Here is a 19,727-nt window from a genome sequence, read left to right as displayed (position 1 = left end):
TTAACTGATATGACAAATTTAAAATGGTATCTAATATATCCACCTCTCAGTATTAATTTACCAGGATAAAAAAAAAAACCTGAAGATACTAAGCAAAGATTGTTAATTTTGAGGCTTAATTACTTTATCACGATGGAAATGATGAACTGATAAAATGTACAATGGGAATGAATTTCTAAGAAAAAGACTGAATGTTCACCCTTCCCTCTCATTTCGTCTTCATATGCTGTTGTCATACCCCCATGTTACTGTCAATGTCTCTTCTCTCTCTCTCCCTCCCCCTCTCTTTCTTCCCTCCACACTAATCCTCCCATTATGGTAAAACACTTAAGTTTCATTTAGCTATTATTATTATTATTATTACTAGTGTTGTATAGGCTTCTTCCTTATTTACAGAAGTGGGGTTTTGCATTATAGGTGGATTGTATTTAACATTAATGTGGATTTGATAGATACTCCCAGGTGATTTTCAGGGAACCAAAATTTTTTGGCTTTGGGAAGCAATATACCTCTGTTTTAAAATTCTCTCTTGTAGAGGCCATCCTTTATTGTTACTCTCTCTTTAACTGGTAAGGAAGCTTGGAAAGTGATAGTTTTTAACTGTTAACTAATGAGAATTGTGTTTTGGCAGGTTTTCTGAATGACTGAGAAAAGATAGTTGTAGTTCCAGAGAAAGTGGAAATGACAGAAAGGTAGAAGTTGGAAGGCCTTTTCCCCTCTAATCTTTTTGAGAAGGGGGTAGAAAGAATCTTTGAAAAAAGACTTTGCATGGTATCCTGAGGGAACTAAATGGTAAGACTGTGTTCTCAGAAGTCAACTTCAGTTCAATGACAATTAAAGGTAGCTGTCCTTTGTCACAGATAAAAATGTAGTAATAGCTAATTGTTTTTGCTATTGATTACCTTGTTAATCAAGTATAGTCAGTATCAAATTTTTTTTTTTAACTCTTACTTCCATCTTAGATTAAATTGGTTCCAAGGAAGAACAGAAAAGGCAATGGGGGTTAAAGTGACTTGCCCAAGCTCACACAGCTAGGAAGTGTCTGAGGTCAAATTTGAACCCAGGATGGATTAATCAATAAGAAAGGTTGTCATTTTATTGATTAGTGAGAAAATATCCAAACATACCCTTGGATTGCCTTAGAACTCGGGATGATAAAAATTAATAATGTAAGGAGTCGAGTAACAGTTTAAGGAAAGAGGGTTTCCATAAAAATCCTGTTAGAAATGCTTATGGGGTGGAATGAAGTGCCAGCAATGGTGCGTCTCCTGAGCATACAAAGGCCCGGTCTCTGCTGGTTGACAACAGAGGTTTAAAGGTGGGGAAAAACTGGCGGAAAGAAATGGGCCCCTCTAGCACCAACCTTCATCTTTATCATTTCGGAGCAACTTCTTCCGCTTCCTTTGCGATGCATTGTGGGAGACAGAGTCTTCGCTCACTCGGGTGACCTGAGGAGCGGATAGCTCGGAGACTCCACTTCCCAGCGTGCAGCGCGGTGACAGACTAGTGGGTCTGCAGAGGCAGGAGGGCGAGGGGCGGGCAAACCGGTTCCTGTTGCATCAGCGGCTGCGCGGAGGCAGAATGCGGCTTTTCGTGAGCGAAGGCGCCCCGGGGAACCTGCCGGTCCTGGCTGCGGCCGGGCGGGCTGGGGCCAGAGGCGAGCTGCTTATCAGCACCGTGGGCCCCGAAGGTACCGGCGCGGGAGTCAGGATCTCCCTTTCTCCGATCCTTGACTCTTCCTCCATCCCTTTCCTTCCGCCTCCTCCCCATGGCGAGCCCCTGAGGGACCCCCTCCCTTTGGTTCCCCAGCCTCCTCACACGTTCTTTTTCCTCTCCCCCCGCCCCAGAATCCCCAGTCGTCCTCACTCACTTCTCCAGTGCTGACCTGGTCTTAACCATGGACTCTTCCCAAGAAAAGAAAAGAACAAAGTTTTATTGGTGTTAAAATTATCCCTCCCCCCCCTTCCCCTTCCCCCAAGCATTAATGTCCTCCCCTTCCCCTCGAACCCACCACCTCTCACTGGACCTCTCTCTCCCTGGTGAGCCAGGAAAACCTGAGTTTGAATCCTGCTTCAGATATTTACTAGCTGTGTGACCCCGGGCAATTCTCTTTAACCTCCTCTGCTACAGTTTCCTACTCTTGAAGGCAGAGAGTTGAATTGGATGGACATGAAAGTGCTTTTCAGCACTAATTCATTCATGATTTCAGTTGTCTCCAGTCCCTAGTAATCTTTTCTAGTCGTTAGGAGCAGTCGCTGTCCCCTCTGATTTTTCCAGTTAATAACTGTAAAGGTCATTAAATTTTTTTTTAACTTGTCTTAGTATCACTTCTAATTGGGAGCAAGGGCTAGGCAAACAGCCTTAAGTGACTTGCCTAGGTTTACTCAGATAGGAAGTGTCTGAGGTCAAATTTGAACACAAGTCCTCCTGACTCCAGGCTTGATGCACTTCTATCCACTTCACCTAGCTACCTCCACCAGCATTAATGTTTACTCTGCTGAGAACTTAACTAAGAGCTGGGGGAGGTGCAAAGTTTAAATAAGGTAAATTCCTACCCTCCTAGAGCCTGCAAGAGGATAAGATACAAACATAGATCACCATACTAGAATATTAAAGGGGTTTTATAAATGTAAAGTAACTTGCTATATGAGCTTCGAGGGCGAAGGTCATTCCTGGGGGAATCAGATATCCCTCTCAGTTGTGCCCATTTCTCTTGGTTAAGTGTTATATATAGTCAGTCTTTGTAGTTAGTCTGAAATCTGTTCTTGGTCATTGTCAGTCACCCTTGCCTGCTGTAGCCTAACTTGGGAGCTGAGATTATTTTCTTCCTTTCCCCATCTCCTAGTGTTTGAATGTTTTGAGTGAGTCTTTATAGAGTTAGGGTTCAGTGTCTATTCTTATGCTTGTCTTGTTTCCTCATTCCTCCTTACAGAACATGTAGTCCCATTCTTGACTTGGCCTAAACTTCCAGTCCTGAAACTAGACAGTGGCCACTATCTCTTTTCTACTAGTGCAATTTGCAGGTTGGTTTTGGTCAGGGTGTGTAAGAGGGAGGGAGTGGTGATAGAAGGAGGGAGGGGGTGACTAGGGGTGAAGATTTAAGTCTGTTGACTTCTGTTCTCTGGCACTGATGTTTTCTGTGCCACATTTGGAGAAAGGAGAATGGCTCCATTAGACAGATGGGACCATCCCTAAAACCATACCTCATCTCTTTTTTTTTCTTCCAACAGGTATTTTTTTCTGTTATGTGGTTGGGAGCAAGATGATCTCACTAATCAGTGGCTGGAATGGGAGGCAACAGAGCTACAGGTAGGAACAGTAGCTTGACAGGTGAGGAGGGCTGGGAACTTTTTGTTCACAGTGACTCCATGTTCTTCCCCATCCCTTTGTAGCCCGTTCTTTCAATTGCCCTCTACAACTTAGTGGTCCAAGGAAAGAAGGGAGAGGATGTCCTTTCTCCTGTCCGAAGGGCATTAATCCACATTGACCACAGCCTGAGTCGACGAAGCTGCCCTTTCCTGGCTGGGGTGAGTTGGGGGTTGGGGTGCAGGGAGGAAAGAATTTTCTGTAAAGAACTAAGTTGTTAAACTTGTTCTTTTCCTTCCTGCTAAAGGATTCAGAGTCTTTGGCTGACATTGTTCTGTGGGGAGCACTGTATCCTTTACTCCAAGATCCAACTTACCTTCCTGGTGAGAACTGTATATGCTACTTCACCCTGCAATATTCTGGGAGCCAGGGGTGAGGGATCTGAGTATGGGAGATGGGATATGAATGCTTGTCCAGGTGGAGGCTTGTTGGAGGAGCCTGGTAGGGAAGAAGAGACTTAGGGGGAAAAAAAACCATTCCTTTTTGCCTATTCCAAGCTATTGACTTCTTTTTCCCCTTTCTCTCTTTCTCTGGTGCCTAGATGAACTTGCTGCTTTACAGAGCTGGTTCCGGACCCTGAGTGTCCAGGAACCATGCCAGCAGGCTGTTGAATCTGTCCTGAAGAAGCAGGGGGCCTTGGCTCTCCGAACGTATTTGCAGAAACAGCCACAGCCCATTGTTCCCTTAGAGAGGCCTGTCAGCAATGAACCTGAGGTATCAGGTGGGAAGGAGGGGAGATTGGGGAGAGATCCCCACATTTGATAGAGGAACCTGAGATGGGGAGAGGGGAGCAGCTAATTTACTTATTGGGGACACTGTTGGTGAGGAAAGAGGAAGGTTTTTCTTCACCAGGCAGTAGCTCTTCCATGCTGGGGTGGGGTTTCCTGTCCACAGGAGGATGAGCTGTCTGCCCATACCCTTTCTGAGGAGGAAATTGCCATGGCTGTAACTGCGTGGGAGGAAGGACTGGAGGCTCTGCCTCCCGTTAGACCACGGCAGAATCCAGTGTGAGTAGGAACATGCCTTTCCTGTACTCCTCTACAGCCTCGTTGTGGAGAGTGTTTGGGCTCACTCTGCCCCGTAATCCCTTCCAGCGGGAGCTCTCCCACTACCTTTTCCCTCATCCAGCATAGACCTTCCTTGCCTTGGCTAATCCATCCTTGAGGAGTAGAAATCAGGTCAGGTTTTAGAGAGGAAATGAAGTTTGAGCAGGACTTTCAGGGATTGGATGTGACTTGTGCAGGTCCGGGGGAGGGCAGTCTGGGTGGAGGGAGGAAGGCCATCACTGCTTGGGACATGACATTTGACTTCAGTCAATTATTTTAGTATTTATTTATCACTTCTTGTGTGCTGAGCTGAGTAAAAGCTTTGGGGCTATGGGCAGTAGATAAGAGTGCCTGATCTGATGTCAGGAAGACATGGATTCAAACTGACCTCAGTTATTTTCGGAGCTGTGTGACCTTGGGCATGTCACTTAACCGTTGCTTTTCTATCTAGAGTTATTACCAAGACAGGAAATAAGGTTTTAAAAATGCTTGGGGAATAGCCAGGTGGCTCAGAGGATAGAGAGCCAGGCCTAGAGAAGAGAGGTATTGGGTCCAAATCTGGCCTCAGACACTTGTTAGCTGTAGTATCCTGGTAAGCCACTTAACCTCCATTGCTATCTCTTACCTTTCTTCTGTCTTGGAACTGATTTTTATTTGAACTGTATTGATTCTAAGGCAGAAGGTAAGGGTTAAAAACAAACAAACAACAAAACAACTTTCTCCTGAAAACTATTTAGATGACCAATCATAATGCCTTGGCACCAATACATAGTATTGATTCTAAGATGGAAGGTAAGGATTTTAAAAAAAATGCTTTGGGATTAGTAAAGAAGGCACCATCCAGGAATCTAGAGGCTAAATTGAGGAAATACACATGGTAGGGGAAACAAGCTCCCTTTTGTGGCATTCAAAGTTCTCTACTGTGTCTCCAGTCATCCTTTTCAACTTCCTATTCTTTCTTTTAGCATTTCAATAAGCTTCTGCTAAGCACTTACTGTGTGCAAGGCACTTATTCTCTGATGCACCAAACCAAACTCCTTACCTTTTCCCCAAAGAACTGGAGCTTTTCTGAAAGCCTTTGAGCATGGAATGCCTCCTTCTGGTTTTCTACCAGTTCACATTCTCTTTGGCCTTTTTTCCCCCTAAACTCTTATCTCCTGTCTTAAAATTGATTCCAAAGTATCCATTCTATGGCAGAAGAGCAGTAAGGTTTGGGCAATGAGGGTTATTTGCTCAGGGTCACACTGCTACGAAATATCTGAGGTCAGATCTGATCCCAGGAGCTCCCACCTCCAGGCCTGGCTCACTATCGTCTGAGCCACCCAGCTGCCCCTATTTGGTCTTGGGGGCTGTGAAACCTATCCTGATTCCCTTTGTTCTCATGGTTAATTCCCTCCCAGGCAGAAGTGATCTTCTCTTATAAATTCTCATAGCACTTAGTGTATTCTTTCCAATTACTTGCAACAACAATTTTCAACATACATTTTTGGAAATTATGAGATCCAAATTGACTCCCTTTCCTCTCCCCACCCAGAGATGGCAACCAGTTTGATCTGGATTGTACCTATATTATCATGCAAAACTTACTTCCATGTTGGTCATTGTTGAAAAAGAATACTCTTTTAGTCTTCTTAGTCTCATATAAAACAAACTCCCCAAATAAAACCATAAATTAACTAAAGTAAAAAACAGTCTGCTTTGATCTATGTTCCAACACCAGCAGTTCTTTCTCTGGAAGTATTTGTCATAAGTCTTTCAGAATGATTGAGTCCAGATTTGAACCCAGGTCCTCCTGATTCCAGGCCTGCTCTGTAGCTGCTCTGCTACCCAACTGCCCCCATATAAAACTTTAGGATTTGCAAAGATCCAGGAGCCTGCAGAGGCACACAGTTGTTATAAGTAAAAATCAATCTGGAGGTTTATTATTGGATTTATAAGCATGTATTAGTAAAGAGAAAGAGAAAGAAATAGGTTTCAGCTTTTCTAACTTTAGGTAAAAATCTGATCCTCCATTGCAGCCAGTCCTCTGAACCCTCCAATGAGATGAGCAGAGAGTGAGCCCAGAGAGTCAGTTAGTTCAGGAGACCAGCCCAGAGAAAAAGAGTGCTCTCGGGCTTCCCTGTGCTGATTTTTCAAAACTATAGGTCCTTCCCCTGGATTCTTCCATTGGCTGATAACTTGCTGTCTGTGGTGCCACACCAGGATTCGGCAGGGGATACCTGACTGTTTCCTACTATGTTGAGTCATTGCTGGGGTGCACAGGATGGAGATCTCTAAATGTTTTACTTCATACAGCCTCTCAATAAGTAGATAGAGAAGAACATATGAGATAGGACATCCCAAGAGTGTGGTTCTACACTCAAAAAGCTTTGAAAAGAAGAAAAAAATTGGCCAAAGAGACCAGTTAATTGGTTTTTTCAAGATGACAAAGCTGTTAGAGCTTAACTCTGCACAAAGACTTATGGGATAACCCTGTGTAGTCTTACAAGGAAGAAAGCACACATGATTAAATTATTAAATTATTATTTAAATTTAAGAGTCTTTGTGGTTGTGAAGCAAGGTGGAAGTCAGAGTTAACATGCCATAACCTGAATGCTTCAGGGCTTTATCTTTTAACCCGGCCCCTCTGCCCTTCATCTCAACTCTAGCCTTCCAAGCTGCCATGTTTTCCTCCAACCAGAGCTTCTCCCTTCCTTCTGACCAGGTTGCCGGTGGCTGGAGAAAGGAACGTGCTCATTACCAGCGCCCTTCCCTACGTCAACAATGTCCCACATCTTGGCAACATCATTGGTTGTGTCCTGAGTGCTGATGTCTTTGCCAGGTGGAGGGGGAAAGAATGCCTGGGAAATGAAGAGGGATTGCAGGGAGATGGGGTGCCCTGGGGATGGGGGTTAGGGAAGGGGTGGCTGACAAACCCACCCAGAGGAAATGGCCTTGTGAAAAGGTCCTGAATGTCTTCCCAGTACCCTGAATCATGCTTGTATATAGTAGAAGCTTGTTTTTGGATTGGGACAAGGGGGAGCCATGATGGGTGTGAGCATGGATCGTCCCTTTTGACCACCCTGTTGCCCTCAAGGTACTCTCGACTTCGCCAGTGGAATACATTGTACTTGTGTGGGACAGATGAGTATGGGACAGCGACAGAAACCAAAGCCATGGAGGAGGGCCTCACACCACAGCAGATCTGTGACAAGTACCACGCCATCCATACTAACATCTACCATTGGTTTAACATCTCCTTTGACTTCTTTGGTCGGACCACCACTCCGCATCAGACCAAGTAGGCTCATGGGGAGGGTAGGAATGGGGTGACTGAGAAAATGAAAGGGCAATTGGACTTTTTTTTTTTTAAACCATTACCTTCTGTCTTAGAATTGAATTAAGTATCGATTTTAAGCTAAAAGAGTGGTAAGAACTAGGCATTTGGGGTTAAGTGACTAACCCAGGAAAGTATCTGAGACCAGATTTGACCCCAGAACCCTCCTGTTTTTAGGCGTGACTCTCATCCACTGAGTCCCTTAGCCCCCAAGGGAAACCATTGATGAAGCTAAGGTGGGGAGTCAGATGAACCCTAGGAAACTTAGTCTAGTAGTACCATGTTACTTTCCTTTTTAAAAAATACATTTTTCTTTCTTTAAATATTTCTTATTTACATGTAAAAACATTTCTAAGTTAACTTTTTAAAACATTTTGAATTCCAAAATCTGTCCCTCTTGCCCTGCCCTGAGAAAGCAAGCACCACATATAATATTAATTATACATGTGAAGTCATGCAAAATAGTTTTCTATATTAGCCATGTTGCAAAAGAAAACACAGAAAAATAAAGTTAAAAAAAAGTATAGCATGTATATAGCTCTGTACAGGAGCCCATATTAGGGATATGGGAGATGAAAGCTTCAGTGGATTGTTCTTTTTGTCTCCATTCCTTTGTCCCCTTTGCGAATTGAAGTTCCAAAATTATCCTTAACCTGATGGAACTTTCTCTAAAACTTAAAGAGTCCTAAGCCTCATTTTTATTTTCTAGTTTTTGTTTTACATGAGTATTCTCCTATAACAATGAACAATATGGAAATATGTTTTGCATGAACATACACATGTAACCCAGAAAGAAGAAAGAATGCCACGTTTGTAACTAGCTGTGTGACCTTAGACAAGTCACTGGGCTTGTTTCCTCATCTATACAATGTGTTTGGTTGAATTGTTCTCATGCCCCATCTATGATCCTGTGCTAGACAAAATAGATTGATGTGTGATCTAAAGAAATCCAAACTCTCTAAAATGGATTAAAGGAAAAGGTTGTCCTCCAGGATTATAATGGCATTTTGAGGAGTGACCCAGAATGGGCTGACATCTATTAGGGCTTCATGGAACAAGTGAACAGAAATTAAACCATAGGAGGCAGTGAGGTGGCTCAGTGGATAGAAAGCCAGGCCTGGAGGTCCTTGGGTTCAAATCTTCCTTCAGATACTTCCTAGCTTTGTAACCCTGGGCAAGTCATTTAACCCCAATTACCTGCCTCTTGTCACTCTTCTGCCTTAGAATAGTGTTAATTCTAAGAAGGAAGGTAAGGGTTTAAAAAAAAAACAAACAAACAAACAGAAGGGAAGAAACAAAACCATAGCCTTTCTAGGCACTCTGACTTTTTACCTTTTTTTTTTTTTTTTTTTTTTTTTTTTTTTTAAGTAAAGAGTCTGAGCAGGCTCTCTGCTGATTTTGCCTTGGTTCCTCTGATTTCTCCTCTGTCTCCTTTCTTTTCCCTGCATATCCCCAGGATCACCCAAGACATCTTTCAGAGGCTGCTGTCACGGGGCTTCTTGTTCAAGGACACAGTGGAGCAGCTTCGGTGTGAGCGGTGCTCCCGATTCCTGGCTGACCGATTCGTGGAGGGTGTGTGCCCATTCTGTGGCTACGAGGAAGCCCGAGGCGATCAATGTGACAAATGTGGCAAGCTCATCAATGCCATCGAGCTCAAGGTCAGAGAGAGCCTAGGTCTCAGGCCTTGTTTCCATGAGCTCCTTGTCTGATACCTTTCCTTGTTTCTGCTCCCCAGCTAGGGCGCAGAGCCTCCCCCCAGTATTTCCTTCCCACCTTGGCCTTGTTCTTGCTATTCACCTTTAGGACCTCTTTCCAGCCAAGACTCTTCCTTCTTCCCCTCTGAAGGGTCACTCTGAGTGGAGCCAGCCTGAATAGATAGAGCTCCAAATTCATTTTGTACCTTCCATGTTTTCCCTGTCTCCCGTGTCTCCCTCCTTATAGAAACCTCAGTGTAAGATTTGCCGGGAATCCCCCGTGGTGAAATCTTCCCAACATTTGTTCCTGGACCTGCCCAAGGTAAATTCTCTTTGTTTTTCCCCTTATCCTTTCGAATTGTTTGTTCTCCATTCTGCTGACACTGCATTCTTCTTCATTCCTTCTCTCCTAGCTGGAGAACCGCCTGGAGGAGTGGTTGGGGAGGACTCTAGCTGGCAGTGACTGGACGCCCAATGCTCGATTCATCACCCGCTCCTGGCTCCGGGATGGACTCAAACCACGATGTATAACTCGTGACCTCAAATGGGGTACCCCTGTGCCCTTAGAGGGCTTCCAGGACAAGGTCAAAGCTTGACAAAACTTCCTACTCCCCCAAATACACTGGCCCTTGAAGCCCTTGGGCTCTGGGTTGGGTCTGGCCCATTAGGATTGAGATGTTTGAGAGTTGTTTCAGGAGGTTGATGAGTCTTGACTGTCAGTTACTATTCTATCCTCCTGTCCTCTCTTCACCTTGTTTCACTCCATTTTTATCCTAACACATGCCTCTTCTCCCAAATTCTCTAGGTATTTTATGTTTGGTTCGACGCCACAATTGGCTATCTGTCCATCACAGCTAACTATACTGACCAGTGGGAAAAATGGTGGAAGAATCCGGAACAGGTGAGCTGTACTTGGGCCTACAGAGAGGGAAAGAGGGAGGGAGGGAACCTGAGAAAGAGGATGAAAGAATGTCTACTTGTTGGGGGGGGGGAAGGGTCTCTGCTCTCTCCTCCTGGCTATCTGATCTCATCGAGATTGCCTTCCTCACTCAAACACCCCAGGTGGAACTCTACCAGTTCATGGCCAAAGACAACGTCCCCTTCCACAGTGTTGTCTTCCCTTGCTCAGCCCTGGGAGCTGAAGACAACTATACCTTGGTCAGCCACCTCATTGCCACAGGTGCCCTGAGGGATGGGGTAGGGGGAGGAGAAAGAATGGGATTTTGAAGGAGAATGGGAGGAAGGAACTGGTGACATTGGCTCCCTAGGTGCTGATTTTGGAGGGGGCAGTAGTTGAAATCAACTAGTAACATCCATGCCTAGGAGAAAAGAAAGAAGGGATTCTAGAGAATTGAAGGAGATGGGCTGGGGGCAGGGGGCAGTAGCCTAATGGAAAGGTCTGGGAAGCAGAACTTGGACAGGCTTTGCCTGACTTGCTTAGTTTGTTGAGGTACAGTGTGAAGAATTGTCCCTTTTCTTACTATAGCAGGCATTTGTCTATAGATCATTTGGAGAAAAAAAGTGTTTGTTTTTTTTTTAAGCTTATGTCTTGCTTTTAAAAACTAAAAATTTCCCCCTAAACCACTTACTTTAAAAATTAATCTGTCCCTTCCACTGCCTTTGCTCCCCACCACATTGAGTAGTATTTTTTAAAACCCAGACAAATCCTTAAGATATTTACATTAATTCTGTCTGAAAATCTCTCTTTCCCCTCTCTCTCAGGAAATGAAGAATGTTTTATTTTGCTCCTTTGGATGCCTGTCATTGCATCCATCACTTTTAAAGACTTTCAAAGCTGCTTTTCTCTTTATTGTTATCGTTGCATAAATTGTTCTAGTAGCAAGCTCAGTTTGCCCTACCTCAGTTCACGTAGACTTCTTCCCAGTCTCCTTTGAAATGATCCATTTCCTCTTTTAAGATTTATCTGTTGGTCACAATGGGAGGTCCTGGGTTCAAATCTGGCCTCAAGATATTTCCTAGCTGTGTGACCCAGGGCCAGTTACTTAACCCCCATGGCCCAGCCCTTACCACTCTTCTGCCTTGGAGCCAATACATAGTATTGATTCTAAGATGGGAGGTGAGGGTTTAGGAAAAAAAGATTTATCTATTGGGGTTCTTAGTTTTATATGTCTTAAGTATTTATATTTATATATTAGATATGTTTTTATGTATTGTGTATTTTAATATATTTTATAATATACATTTTTATATATTAGGACTCTTAGTTTTATAAATGTGAATTTGTTTCATAGCTAGTCTTTTTTTTTTTAACCCTTACCTTCTGTTTTAGAATTGATATTAAGTATCAGTTCCAAGATAGAAGAGTCTGTAAAGCCTAGGCAATTGGGATTAAATGACTTGCCCAGGATCACACAGTTAGGTAGTGTCTGAGGTTGGATCTGAACCCAGGACCCTTTGTCTCTAGGCCTGGCTCTTATCTACTGAGCCAGCTAGTTACCCCCTATATACAGTCTTGGAAATGAGACCTTTAATTAGAGAAAACTGTTGCAGAGATTCCACATTAACCATTTCTTTTTCATTTTTATATTATTATGTTTGTGCAAAACTTAAAATTTTGTAGATAGTAATTGAAATTGTATATTTTCTCTCTCCCCCTTATTTGGTCTTGAACTCTTCTCCATTGGTAGATTTCTTCCTTGCTCCTCCAATTTGTTTATGATGTGACTTTTTAATATCTAAGTCACGTTTTCCTTTGGAGCTTATCTTGGTCTATGGTATGTGTGTCATCCTGCTCTCCAGTTTTCCTAGCAGTTTTTGTCAGTGACTCCTTCCCTGAGTAAACTGGGGTCTCCTCTGCTGTCATCTCTCTTTTCTTCTGTATGTTGTGTATCTAATCTGTTCCAGTGCTCAGCCTCTTTTTTGTTTACATCCATACTACCAATGCTTACTTCTTTCTAGTACAGTTTGAGATCCAGTACTGATAAACTACTGCCTTCCTTCCCATCTTTTTTTTCCCATATTCCCCTTGAAATTCTTGGCCTTGCATTCCTCCATTTGAATTTTGTTATTTTTCTAGCTTTTGGGAATTTGGTGTACAGCACTGAATAAGTAAGTTAATATAGGTAGTATTGTCATTTTTGTTATGTTGACTCAGCCAAGCCATGAGCAATTCATATTTCTCCAACTTTCTCCAATTGCAAAGAGTGTTTTATTATAGTTAGATTCTCATAGTCCCTGGTGAATCTCAAAAGACAAGGTTTGTATGTATAAAAGACAAGGTTTGTATGTATTGTTCTTGGGTCACAGATAATTAGTTATATTTCCTTGGTATGAGAGAGGAGGGGAACTGCTCCATCTGTTATGGAGAAATGGGTAGAATTTTGCTAATGTGGGAGAACTGGGACTGAAGATACTTGCCAAGCGGATGCAGGAGAGAAGGAAGAAGAGCCTCATCCTGACCTTCTCTTCCTTCCCTGTCTAGAATACCTGAACTATGAGGATGGAAAGTTTTCTAAGAGCCGAGGTGTGGGGGTGTTTGGGGACATGGCTCAGAACACAGGCATTCCATCTGACATCTGGCGCTTTTACCTGCTCTTTGTTCGACCTGAAAGCCAGGACAGCTCGTTCTCCTGGACTGACCTGATGCTCAAGAATAATTCTGAACTGCTCAATAATCTGGGTAACTTTGTCAACAGGTAAGACTTAATGGGGTAGAATTGGGTTCTGGAGCTGCTATGGTGGGGGAATTTGACTCTCTTCTGGGAAGGATTGGAGGTGAAAAGCTCATGGCAGCCATGTGCCATGGTGGAAGGAGCTGGGCAGGTAATTTGTAGGTTTGGGGGTGTGGTTAGAAAGCTGTCTGGAGTAAGGCTCATGTGACAGGAGGGAGCCAATGAAGAGAGGAGTCACTCACAGGTTCTCTGCCCTTTGGATGTGTCTAAATTAAAAGTTGGTTGAAGAATGGACTTGTAAAGGATAAGTTCTCTTTCTGTTGATTTTGTGAGTCTGAATAAATACATGTTTTCTTCCACAAGGAAAAAAATATTACCTCTATTAGAGGTAACTTCCCTTGTGGAGAGTTTTTTTTCCTTAAACTTTTACCCTAAGGCAGAAGCCTTAGAATCAATACATTGTATGGGTTCTGAGGCAGAGGAGGAGCATGAGTTAGTCAAGGGGAAATGATTTGCTCAGATTTACACAGCTAGGAAGTATCTGAGGCCAAACCAGGACCTAGTGCTCTATCCACTGTGCTACCCTCATTGTCCCATAAATTTTTCTTATTTTGTGTGGTTTTGGTGCCCTGTGATCTCTTCCCCTCCATCTTATACTGGTCCCAGTGCCTTGCCCAGGCCATTGGAATGCCCCCCATGGATGAGGATCCTTTGAACTACTTTGTTCATTTACTAGGAAACTAGTTCTGCTCCCACCTCGTTTTTTTTGGGGGGGGGGGGTGAATGACAATAGGTTACGCTATCATCAGCTGACAGAAGAGTTGCTTTCTCCCAGATGTACTACAGAAGAAATCGAATGATTAGCACGTAACCCTTGATCTACCTTTTCAACTATTAAGTGCTAGAATTTTGTAAAAAATAAATTTAATATTAATAAATGTTAAAAAAAATAAAAATTAAAAAAAAAATAAATTTGGTAATAGGCAGCTAGGTAGCATAGTAATTAGGAGGACCTGGGTTCAAATTTGGCTTCAGATATTTCCTAGGTTTGTCACCCTGGGCCAGTCACTTAACCTGGATTGCCTAGCTGTTGCACTCCTGTCTTGGAGTTATTTCTAACAAAAGTAAGGGTTTTAGAATAAATAATTAGAATAAAAGGATAACTACATTTACTTTGAATGCCCATCATGTGTAGTAAATGAAGACTAACATGTATAGTAAAGACCAACACGGGAAGATAGGCAGAAAAGCCTAGCCATTGCCTTGGGGGGCTGAATCTCCCAAAGGAGTGTGGGAAGAAAACATGTAAGGACCATACCTGGAATACCTCTACTATTCCATGACACCAAACTTCAGCTAACAATTATATGACAGCTGAGAGTATGTGGGGGAATGGAAATGAGGCTGATTTCAGGCCTGGGATTTCTGGTGGCTGAACTTTGGCAGATAGCTTTGGACTCAGTTTGCTTACCCCTCCCCCTTTTCCCCCTAGAGCTGGGATGTTTGTGTGTAAGTTTTTTGGGGGCTGTGTGCCTAAGATGATGCTGACTCCGGATGACCAGCGACTGCTTGCCCATGTCACGTTGGAGTTACGACAGTACCACCAACTGTTGGAGAAGGTCCGGTGAGTACTCTTGTTTTGCCTTCCCTTGAAAGACTTTCTGCAATGGGAAAGCTCTTCCTGAGGGCTAACTTTTGGCTATTCTTCTGGACCACCTATTCCTTTGTAGGATTAGAGATGCCCTTCGCTGTATCCTTAACATCTCTCGGCATGGTAACCAGTACATTCAGGTGAATGAACCCTGGAAGAGAATCAAGGGCAGCGAGGCTGACAGGTAAAGAAGTGTGGGTGCAGCCTTTGCTTCAGAGGAGGCTCCAGATGCCTTATGGGGGCCTGGGCTGACAAGGTCTCTCTCCCTCTCCCCAGGCATCGTGCTGGCACAGTGACAGGCGTGGCAGTGAACATGGCGGCCCTGCTCTCCATCATGATGCAGCCCTACATGCCTACAGTCAGCACAACTATCCAGACCCAGCTGCAGCTCCCACCTGCAGTCTGTGCTCTCTTGCCTACCGACTTCCCATGCCTCCTGCCTGCTGGGCACCAGATTGGCATAGTAGGTTGTCTTCCAATTATAAACCATTTCGGAAATTCTCCGTTCTCCTTGAAGTCTCTGCCAAGAAGGAAGAGTTGACATTGCCCCTCTTTTTTCCCTCCAAGCTCTTGTTTTAGGCAGGAAGCTCCCAAGGCTTCTGGTTTTCATTCTCAGTTTTGCACTTGGGTTTCATTTCTCTTTCACTGTCATCCTTAAAATGTACCTGAAGGAACACCGTTTATCAGTCACCTAAGCCTTGCCCCTAGCTCTGTCATATTGGGTGTGAGAGGTCCCAAGAGTGGCCCCTGTTACTGGAAGCATGCCAGCACCGTCCCTTACTCGCCTTCCTGTGAAGCCTATTTCTGTTTTGGCCTCTAAAATCTCTTAGGTTAGAGTTCTCTTTCTTATCTTCTCCAAAAGGATAATCAGCATTTATTCCCTGTTGGCTTCTATTTCTCCTAAAACTCCTTCCAAGCTTCAAAGCCTTTGTGCAGTCAGATTAACCTTCTCTTTCCTCACAGGTTAGTCCGTTGTTCCAGAAGCTGGAAAATGACCAAATTGAAAGCCTGAGAAAGCGCTTTGGAGGGGGCCAGGTAAGGAAGAAGAGGGGAGCTCAACTGATTGTTTTTCAGGTAGTTTAGTACCCCTGTCATCACTTTTTTTTTTTTTTAAACTCTTAACCTTCCATCTTAGAATCAGTATTAAGTATTGGTTAAAGCTATAAAGACTAGGCAGTTGTGGTTAAGTGACTTGGCCAGGGTCACACAACTAGGAAGTGGCAGGTCAGAACCTAAGACCTCCAGGCCTGATGCTCTCTGTTCATTGGGCAGCCTCACTTCCTGCCATTCAGTCTCCAAGCAGCCCTCCTCTTACCTCTTCATCCTATTAGTACCTCACCCATAGTCTCTCTCTTTCCTGTCTTAGCTAGAAGATTCCTTGGAGTTGAAGGTAATCACTCTGTCTGTTGAGCTGCCAAGGGGTGGGGAGAGGCCAGGTCTGCAACTGAGAATAACTGCAAGCATGTTGTGTGTGTGTGTGTGTGTGTGTGTGTGTGTGTGTGTGTGTGTGTCTGTTTCTGAAAGGGCTAAAAAGGATTCCTTTATTCCTTCTAAGGCTAAAGTTTCCAAGGCAGAAGCCCCCACTGAACTAGCAGATCCTGAGCAGATCAAGCTCCTCACTGATGCTGTGACAAAACAGGTGGGTTTGGGGAAGGGGGTGGGATGAGTGGGATTGGGGCTCTTCTGACTCCTCTTCATCCTCCTTTCTGTAACCTCTCAGGGCAACTTTGTCCGAGAATTGAAGGCCCAGAAGGCTGACAAAGCCCAGGTGGCTGCTGAGGTGGCTAAACTTTTGGAGCTCAAGCAAAACCTGGCACTGGCCGAAGGGAAGCCTCTCGACCCTCCAAAGGGCAAGAAGAAGAAATGAGGGAGAGCCACAGACATCACATGAATGTGCTTCAGTACAAATGGTTTTAATGTAATGGGCTAGCTAGGCTATAATAAATACATCATCTCTGTACATAAAGTGGGAGCCTTCCCTTTGCAGCTCCCTCAGTGGTTGCTGCTTGGCATCTGGGGCAGCCCTTCTCCTGGGGAAGGGGACGTGCTGGAAAGCAGAGTTCAGGGCCCCATGGTCTGGCCATCATGACCGTGGCAGACTGACCATGCGGTCAATGAGGGCCTGGCGGGTCACGTCCACCTCCCTGGTCAATCGTTCGATCTCTCGCTTCAGGCGCTCATTCTCTGCCTCCAGATGAGCCACCTTTCGTTCGTTCTCTTGTTCCTTTTCTTTCACACTTTGCTTCCGACCTCGGGCTGGGGATTGCTCACTCCTCCTCCGTTTCCTATTTCTTCCTCTTCCTTGTTCCCCCTGTTCCTCCTCTTCCTCTTCCTGGGCCAGCGAGCTTTGGCTGGATTCAGGAGAGCATGGGCTTTGGCCATTAGTTGTGATTCCCACTGGCCCAGGCTCCTCAGCCAGCCAGACCAAGGAAGCTGGGTCAAGAGTGGTAAACGTTTTCAGTTCTTCCTACAGGGATGGAAAAGTTAGTGTGATACAATTTTCTATATGCCAGAAAACACCCCCATCTTAGAATCAAAGACCTGGGTCTGGTCAGTCTCCTCATCTCTACCATGGAAATAATAAGCATATCCCCTACCTCAGGGTTTTAGCAGGGAAGCTGCTTTTGAAGACTTTACCTGTTCTGTTTCAGGGGGTTGGACATATGCCCCTCCGTTCTCTTCGGAGGACAACACCTCTTGCAGGTCCTCATACCAGGCCTCTAGCTCCCAGCTAGACAGCGTCCCAAAGGAGAAGGGCAGTGGTTCAGCTGCCATCTCTGGTTAGATCAGACTCTGGGGAAAGAGTGTTGCAATGAGGATACTTCACAAAATGGTTGGGCAAATTCTCATTCCTGATAATACCTTGACATTTGTATAGTACTTTATGGAAGAAGATAGGGTTGTGTTCCAGAAAGATGCCATTTGTGCTACCCTCACCACCAGAAGCTGGAACCCTAATTGTAGTCAGGAGGAAAGATATCCCAGTTGCTTCCGAATAAAAATCAGCAAAGGGTCATCAAAAAGCATCAAGTTAGACAACTTGGGAGGCCCAGGCCAGGAAAATGAGCTGATCCAACCCTTAAAGATGCCCTGATTCCAAGACACCCTTAAAGCAAGCCCATAGATATTCTTGAAGATTAGGGAGAAAGGCCTGGTCAAATTTACCTGCTCTCAGGTATGATGATGTATGAAGATAGACTTTCTTCTGGAACACTGTAGGGGGCAGAGAGAAAAAGAGATTAGTTCATTGGGAAAACACTTCCTATACTTTACTGCCTTCTCAATCTGGAAGTTGTCTGAGAGCTATTCTGGCAGTTAAGAGTTCATCTGCCCTTTCCCAAGGAAGGTAGGAATCAAGGAAGAGCCAATTCCCTTCATTTCTAGTTGCTCATGTTTGTCAGCCTGATAGCAAGTCTCAGACAACCATAGCTGCCTTACTGTTCAAATCAGGCCACAATTAATTGCTGGAGAAGGGCCTGGACTGGCACTTTCCTGATGCTCTGTCCCCTACAGGGCAGGGACAGCTGCAGCCCAGAGGTGGCAAGCAGCAGCAGCTTCAAAGATCCCAGGAGGCTGCAGATGCAATACCCCCCCAGTATTTCTCTGCTGGGCTGTCATCCCCCTTGGGACACCTTGCCTTCCTGCATACAGGACTGGGCTTTCATCAGCAGTGAGGCCCCAGGCCAGAGGGCTCCAGAGTCAGGAAGGGGGTTGGCCTGATGCAATGGTTACATAGAGCTGTATGGAAAGGGCCACTGGCTGGAGGGGATGCAAACAAATTCTAGGTTGCTAGAAGTGCATTGTACCAAGGATGGCCTTTGGGGCTCCTCAAAGTGGAGAAATAGCTGTGCTCCACTCATTCGGCTCCTAAGCTGGGGGAAGAGAAAATCGCTCCCTTCCACCTTCCATTGTGTCCCTCATTCCTAAAATCCATCCTTAGCTGGAAGGAGGGCCCAAGGAGCCAAGGGGTGAAAGCATCTGTGTCCCCAACACCCACGGTTGAGGGAAGGGCTCCTACCCCTTCTCACCGTGATTGGTCGCATGCGCGGTGACAGTCCCCCCTCCACCCGGGCAGTTTCCTCCCCGCCCCAGCCAGTCCCTAGGGAACCGAGGGGAGCAGCAGCAGCCCACAGGCTCAGACTTGGGGGAGGCGGGGTTGTCCTTCCGGAGAAGGGGGTGCTAAGCCACGAGGAGTCCACGTCTCTGTGGTGGGTGAACTCCGCGGGACCCTGACTTTTTTAGGATCTTGGGCTTTAAGGTCAGAAAGGCCCTTGGGGGGGAGTCCACGTTTTAGGGGCGTAGCCCCTGGGGAGCGAGTGGGGTCCCTAATTTTGGGAAGGGAGCAGATAGGGGCTGACACTCGCCTTTCTCCTCGGGTCCCGGCTCTGTTTCTGGCTTTGCCGCAGCCACCAGAACATCTTCATCATCATCTATCCTTTGTCTGGTACTCTAGTGTCTGACCTCGGCAAGGCCTGGGCTCCGAGCCTTTTAAAGCGGTCCTGCCCTCCTCCTGGGGAGAGGCGGGGGCGTTGAGACGCTAGCCAATAGGAGAGGGGCACGCCAGCCTCGGCCCCGCCCCGCCCCCCGGCCTCCGCCACTCAGGAACTCCTCGGCCCCCCTCACCAGCCCCACTCCTAGCTGGGGTAGAAGTCGCGTTGGACCCGGAAGTGGCTTCGGGTCACGAGGCTCTGGGGAGCTGGGTGAGTCATACGTGCGCGCACGTGCACGCGCGCGGGGACGAGAGGAGGGGAGCAGATGGAAAGGGAGCGGGAGGGGGGCTGTGGGGCCGGGAGAGGGAGGGAGATAGGGTAGGGAAGGGAAGGAAAGGGAAGGAGGGCGGAGATGATGCAATGTTTGGCAACCGGTGTCTCCGCGCGCGCGCGCGCACGCGCGCTGTGATGGGCGGCTGGAGGCTGGGGGCCAGGGCGGCCTCCTCCCGCTGGCGCCTAACTGCCCGGAGCGGCGGCGGCGGCGGCGGGCCGCCCCACCTAGGGCCTCGCTAATGCCCCGGTGTGGCTGGGG

At 45.8% G+C, this 19,727-nt stretch overlaps 3 protein-coding genes across 5 annotated transcripts in view; 2 read left to right on the top strand and 1 right to left on the bottom strand.

Moving 5' to 3' along the window:
- The first annotated feature begins 1,576 nt into the window (after window positions 1-1,576).
- Window positions 1,577-16,671, top strand: MARS1 (methionyl-tRNA synthetase 1). 2 transcript variants are annotated; one of them, XM_044679933.1, is made up of 22 exons: window positions 1,577-1,690; window positions 2,933-3,023; window positions 3,231-3,309; window positions 3,393-3,527; window positions 3,614-3,689; window positions 3,908-4,080; window positions 4,261-4,373; window positions 7,117-7,233; window positions 7,489-7,692; window positions 9,185-9,386; window positions 9,670-9,744; window positions 9,836-10,006; window positions 10,228-10,323; window positions 10,485-10,602; window positions 12,865-13,078; window positions 14,547-14,678; window positions 14,785-14,889; window positions 14,982-15,168; window positions 15,669-15,740; window positions 16,072-16,095; window positions 16,261-16,344; window positions 16,426-16,671. In XM_044679933.1, exons 1-22 carry the CDS (start codon window positions 1,582-1,584, stop codon window positions 16,570-16,572), a joined length of 2,724 nt encoding a protein of 907 aa, XP_044535868.1. In that variant the 5' UTR covers window positions 1,577-1,581; the 3' UTR covers window positions 16,573-16,671. The 2 variants fall into 2 exon arrangements, with proteins under 2 accessions (XP_044535868.1, XP_044535869.1); XM_044679934.1 differs by lacking the exon at window positions 16,072-16,095.
- Window positions 16,598-19,125, bottom strand: DDIT3 (DNA damage inducible transcript 3). 2 transcript variants are annotated; one of them, XM_044679935.1, is made up of 4 exons: window positions 19,070-19,125; window positions 17,871-17,918; window positions 17,343-17,498; window positions 16,598-17,172 (listed from the first exon to the last, which is right to left on the bottom strand). In XM_044679935.1, the coding sequence occupies exons 3-4, from the start codon at window positions 17,478-17,480 to the stop codon at window positions 16,789-16,791; spliced, it is 522 nt and encodes a 173-aa protein (XP_044535870.1). In that variant the 5' UTR covers window positions 17,481-17,498; window positions 17,871-17,918; window positions 19,070-19,125; the 3' UTR covers window positions 16,598-16,788. The 2 variants fall into 2 exon arrangements, with proteins under 2 accessions (XP_044535870.1, XP_044535871.1); XM_044679936.1 differs by lacking the exons at window positions 17,871-17,918; window positions 19,070-19,125 and having other exon boundaries at window positions 17,343-17,825.
- MBD6 (methyl-CpG binding domain protein 6) overlaps window positions 18,747-19,727 on the top strand; it is a 23,875-nt gene continuing 22,894 nt past the window's right edge. The window contains exons 1-2 of the mRNA XM_044679220.1: window positions 18,747-18,913; window positions 19,112-19,149. Of these exons, the coding sequence (XP_044535155.1) occupies window positions 18,747-18,913; window positions 19,112-19,149 (205 nt within the window). The remainder of the gene's footprint in view (window positions 18,914-19,111; window positions 19,150-19,727) is intronic.

The sequence above is a fragment of the Gracilinanus agilis genome, chromosome 5, assembly GCF_016433145.1.
Source record: "Gracilinanus agilis isolate LMUSP501 chromosome 5, AgileGrace, whole genome shotgun sequence".
NCBI lineage: Eukaryota > Metazoa > Chordata > Mammalia > Didelphimorphia > Didelphidae > Gracilinanus > Gracilinanus agilis.
Note: the sequence above shows the minus strand (reverse complement) of the source record. Positions and strands in the feature narration are given on the sequence as shown.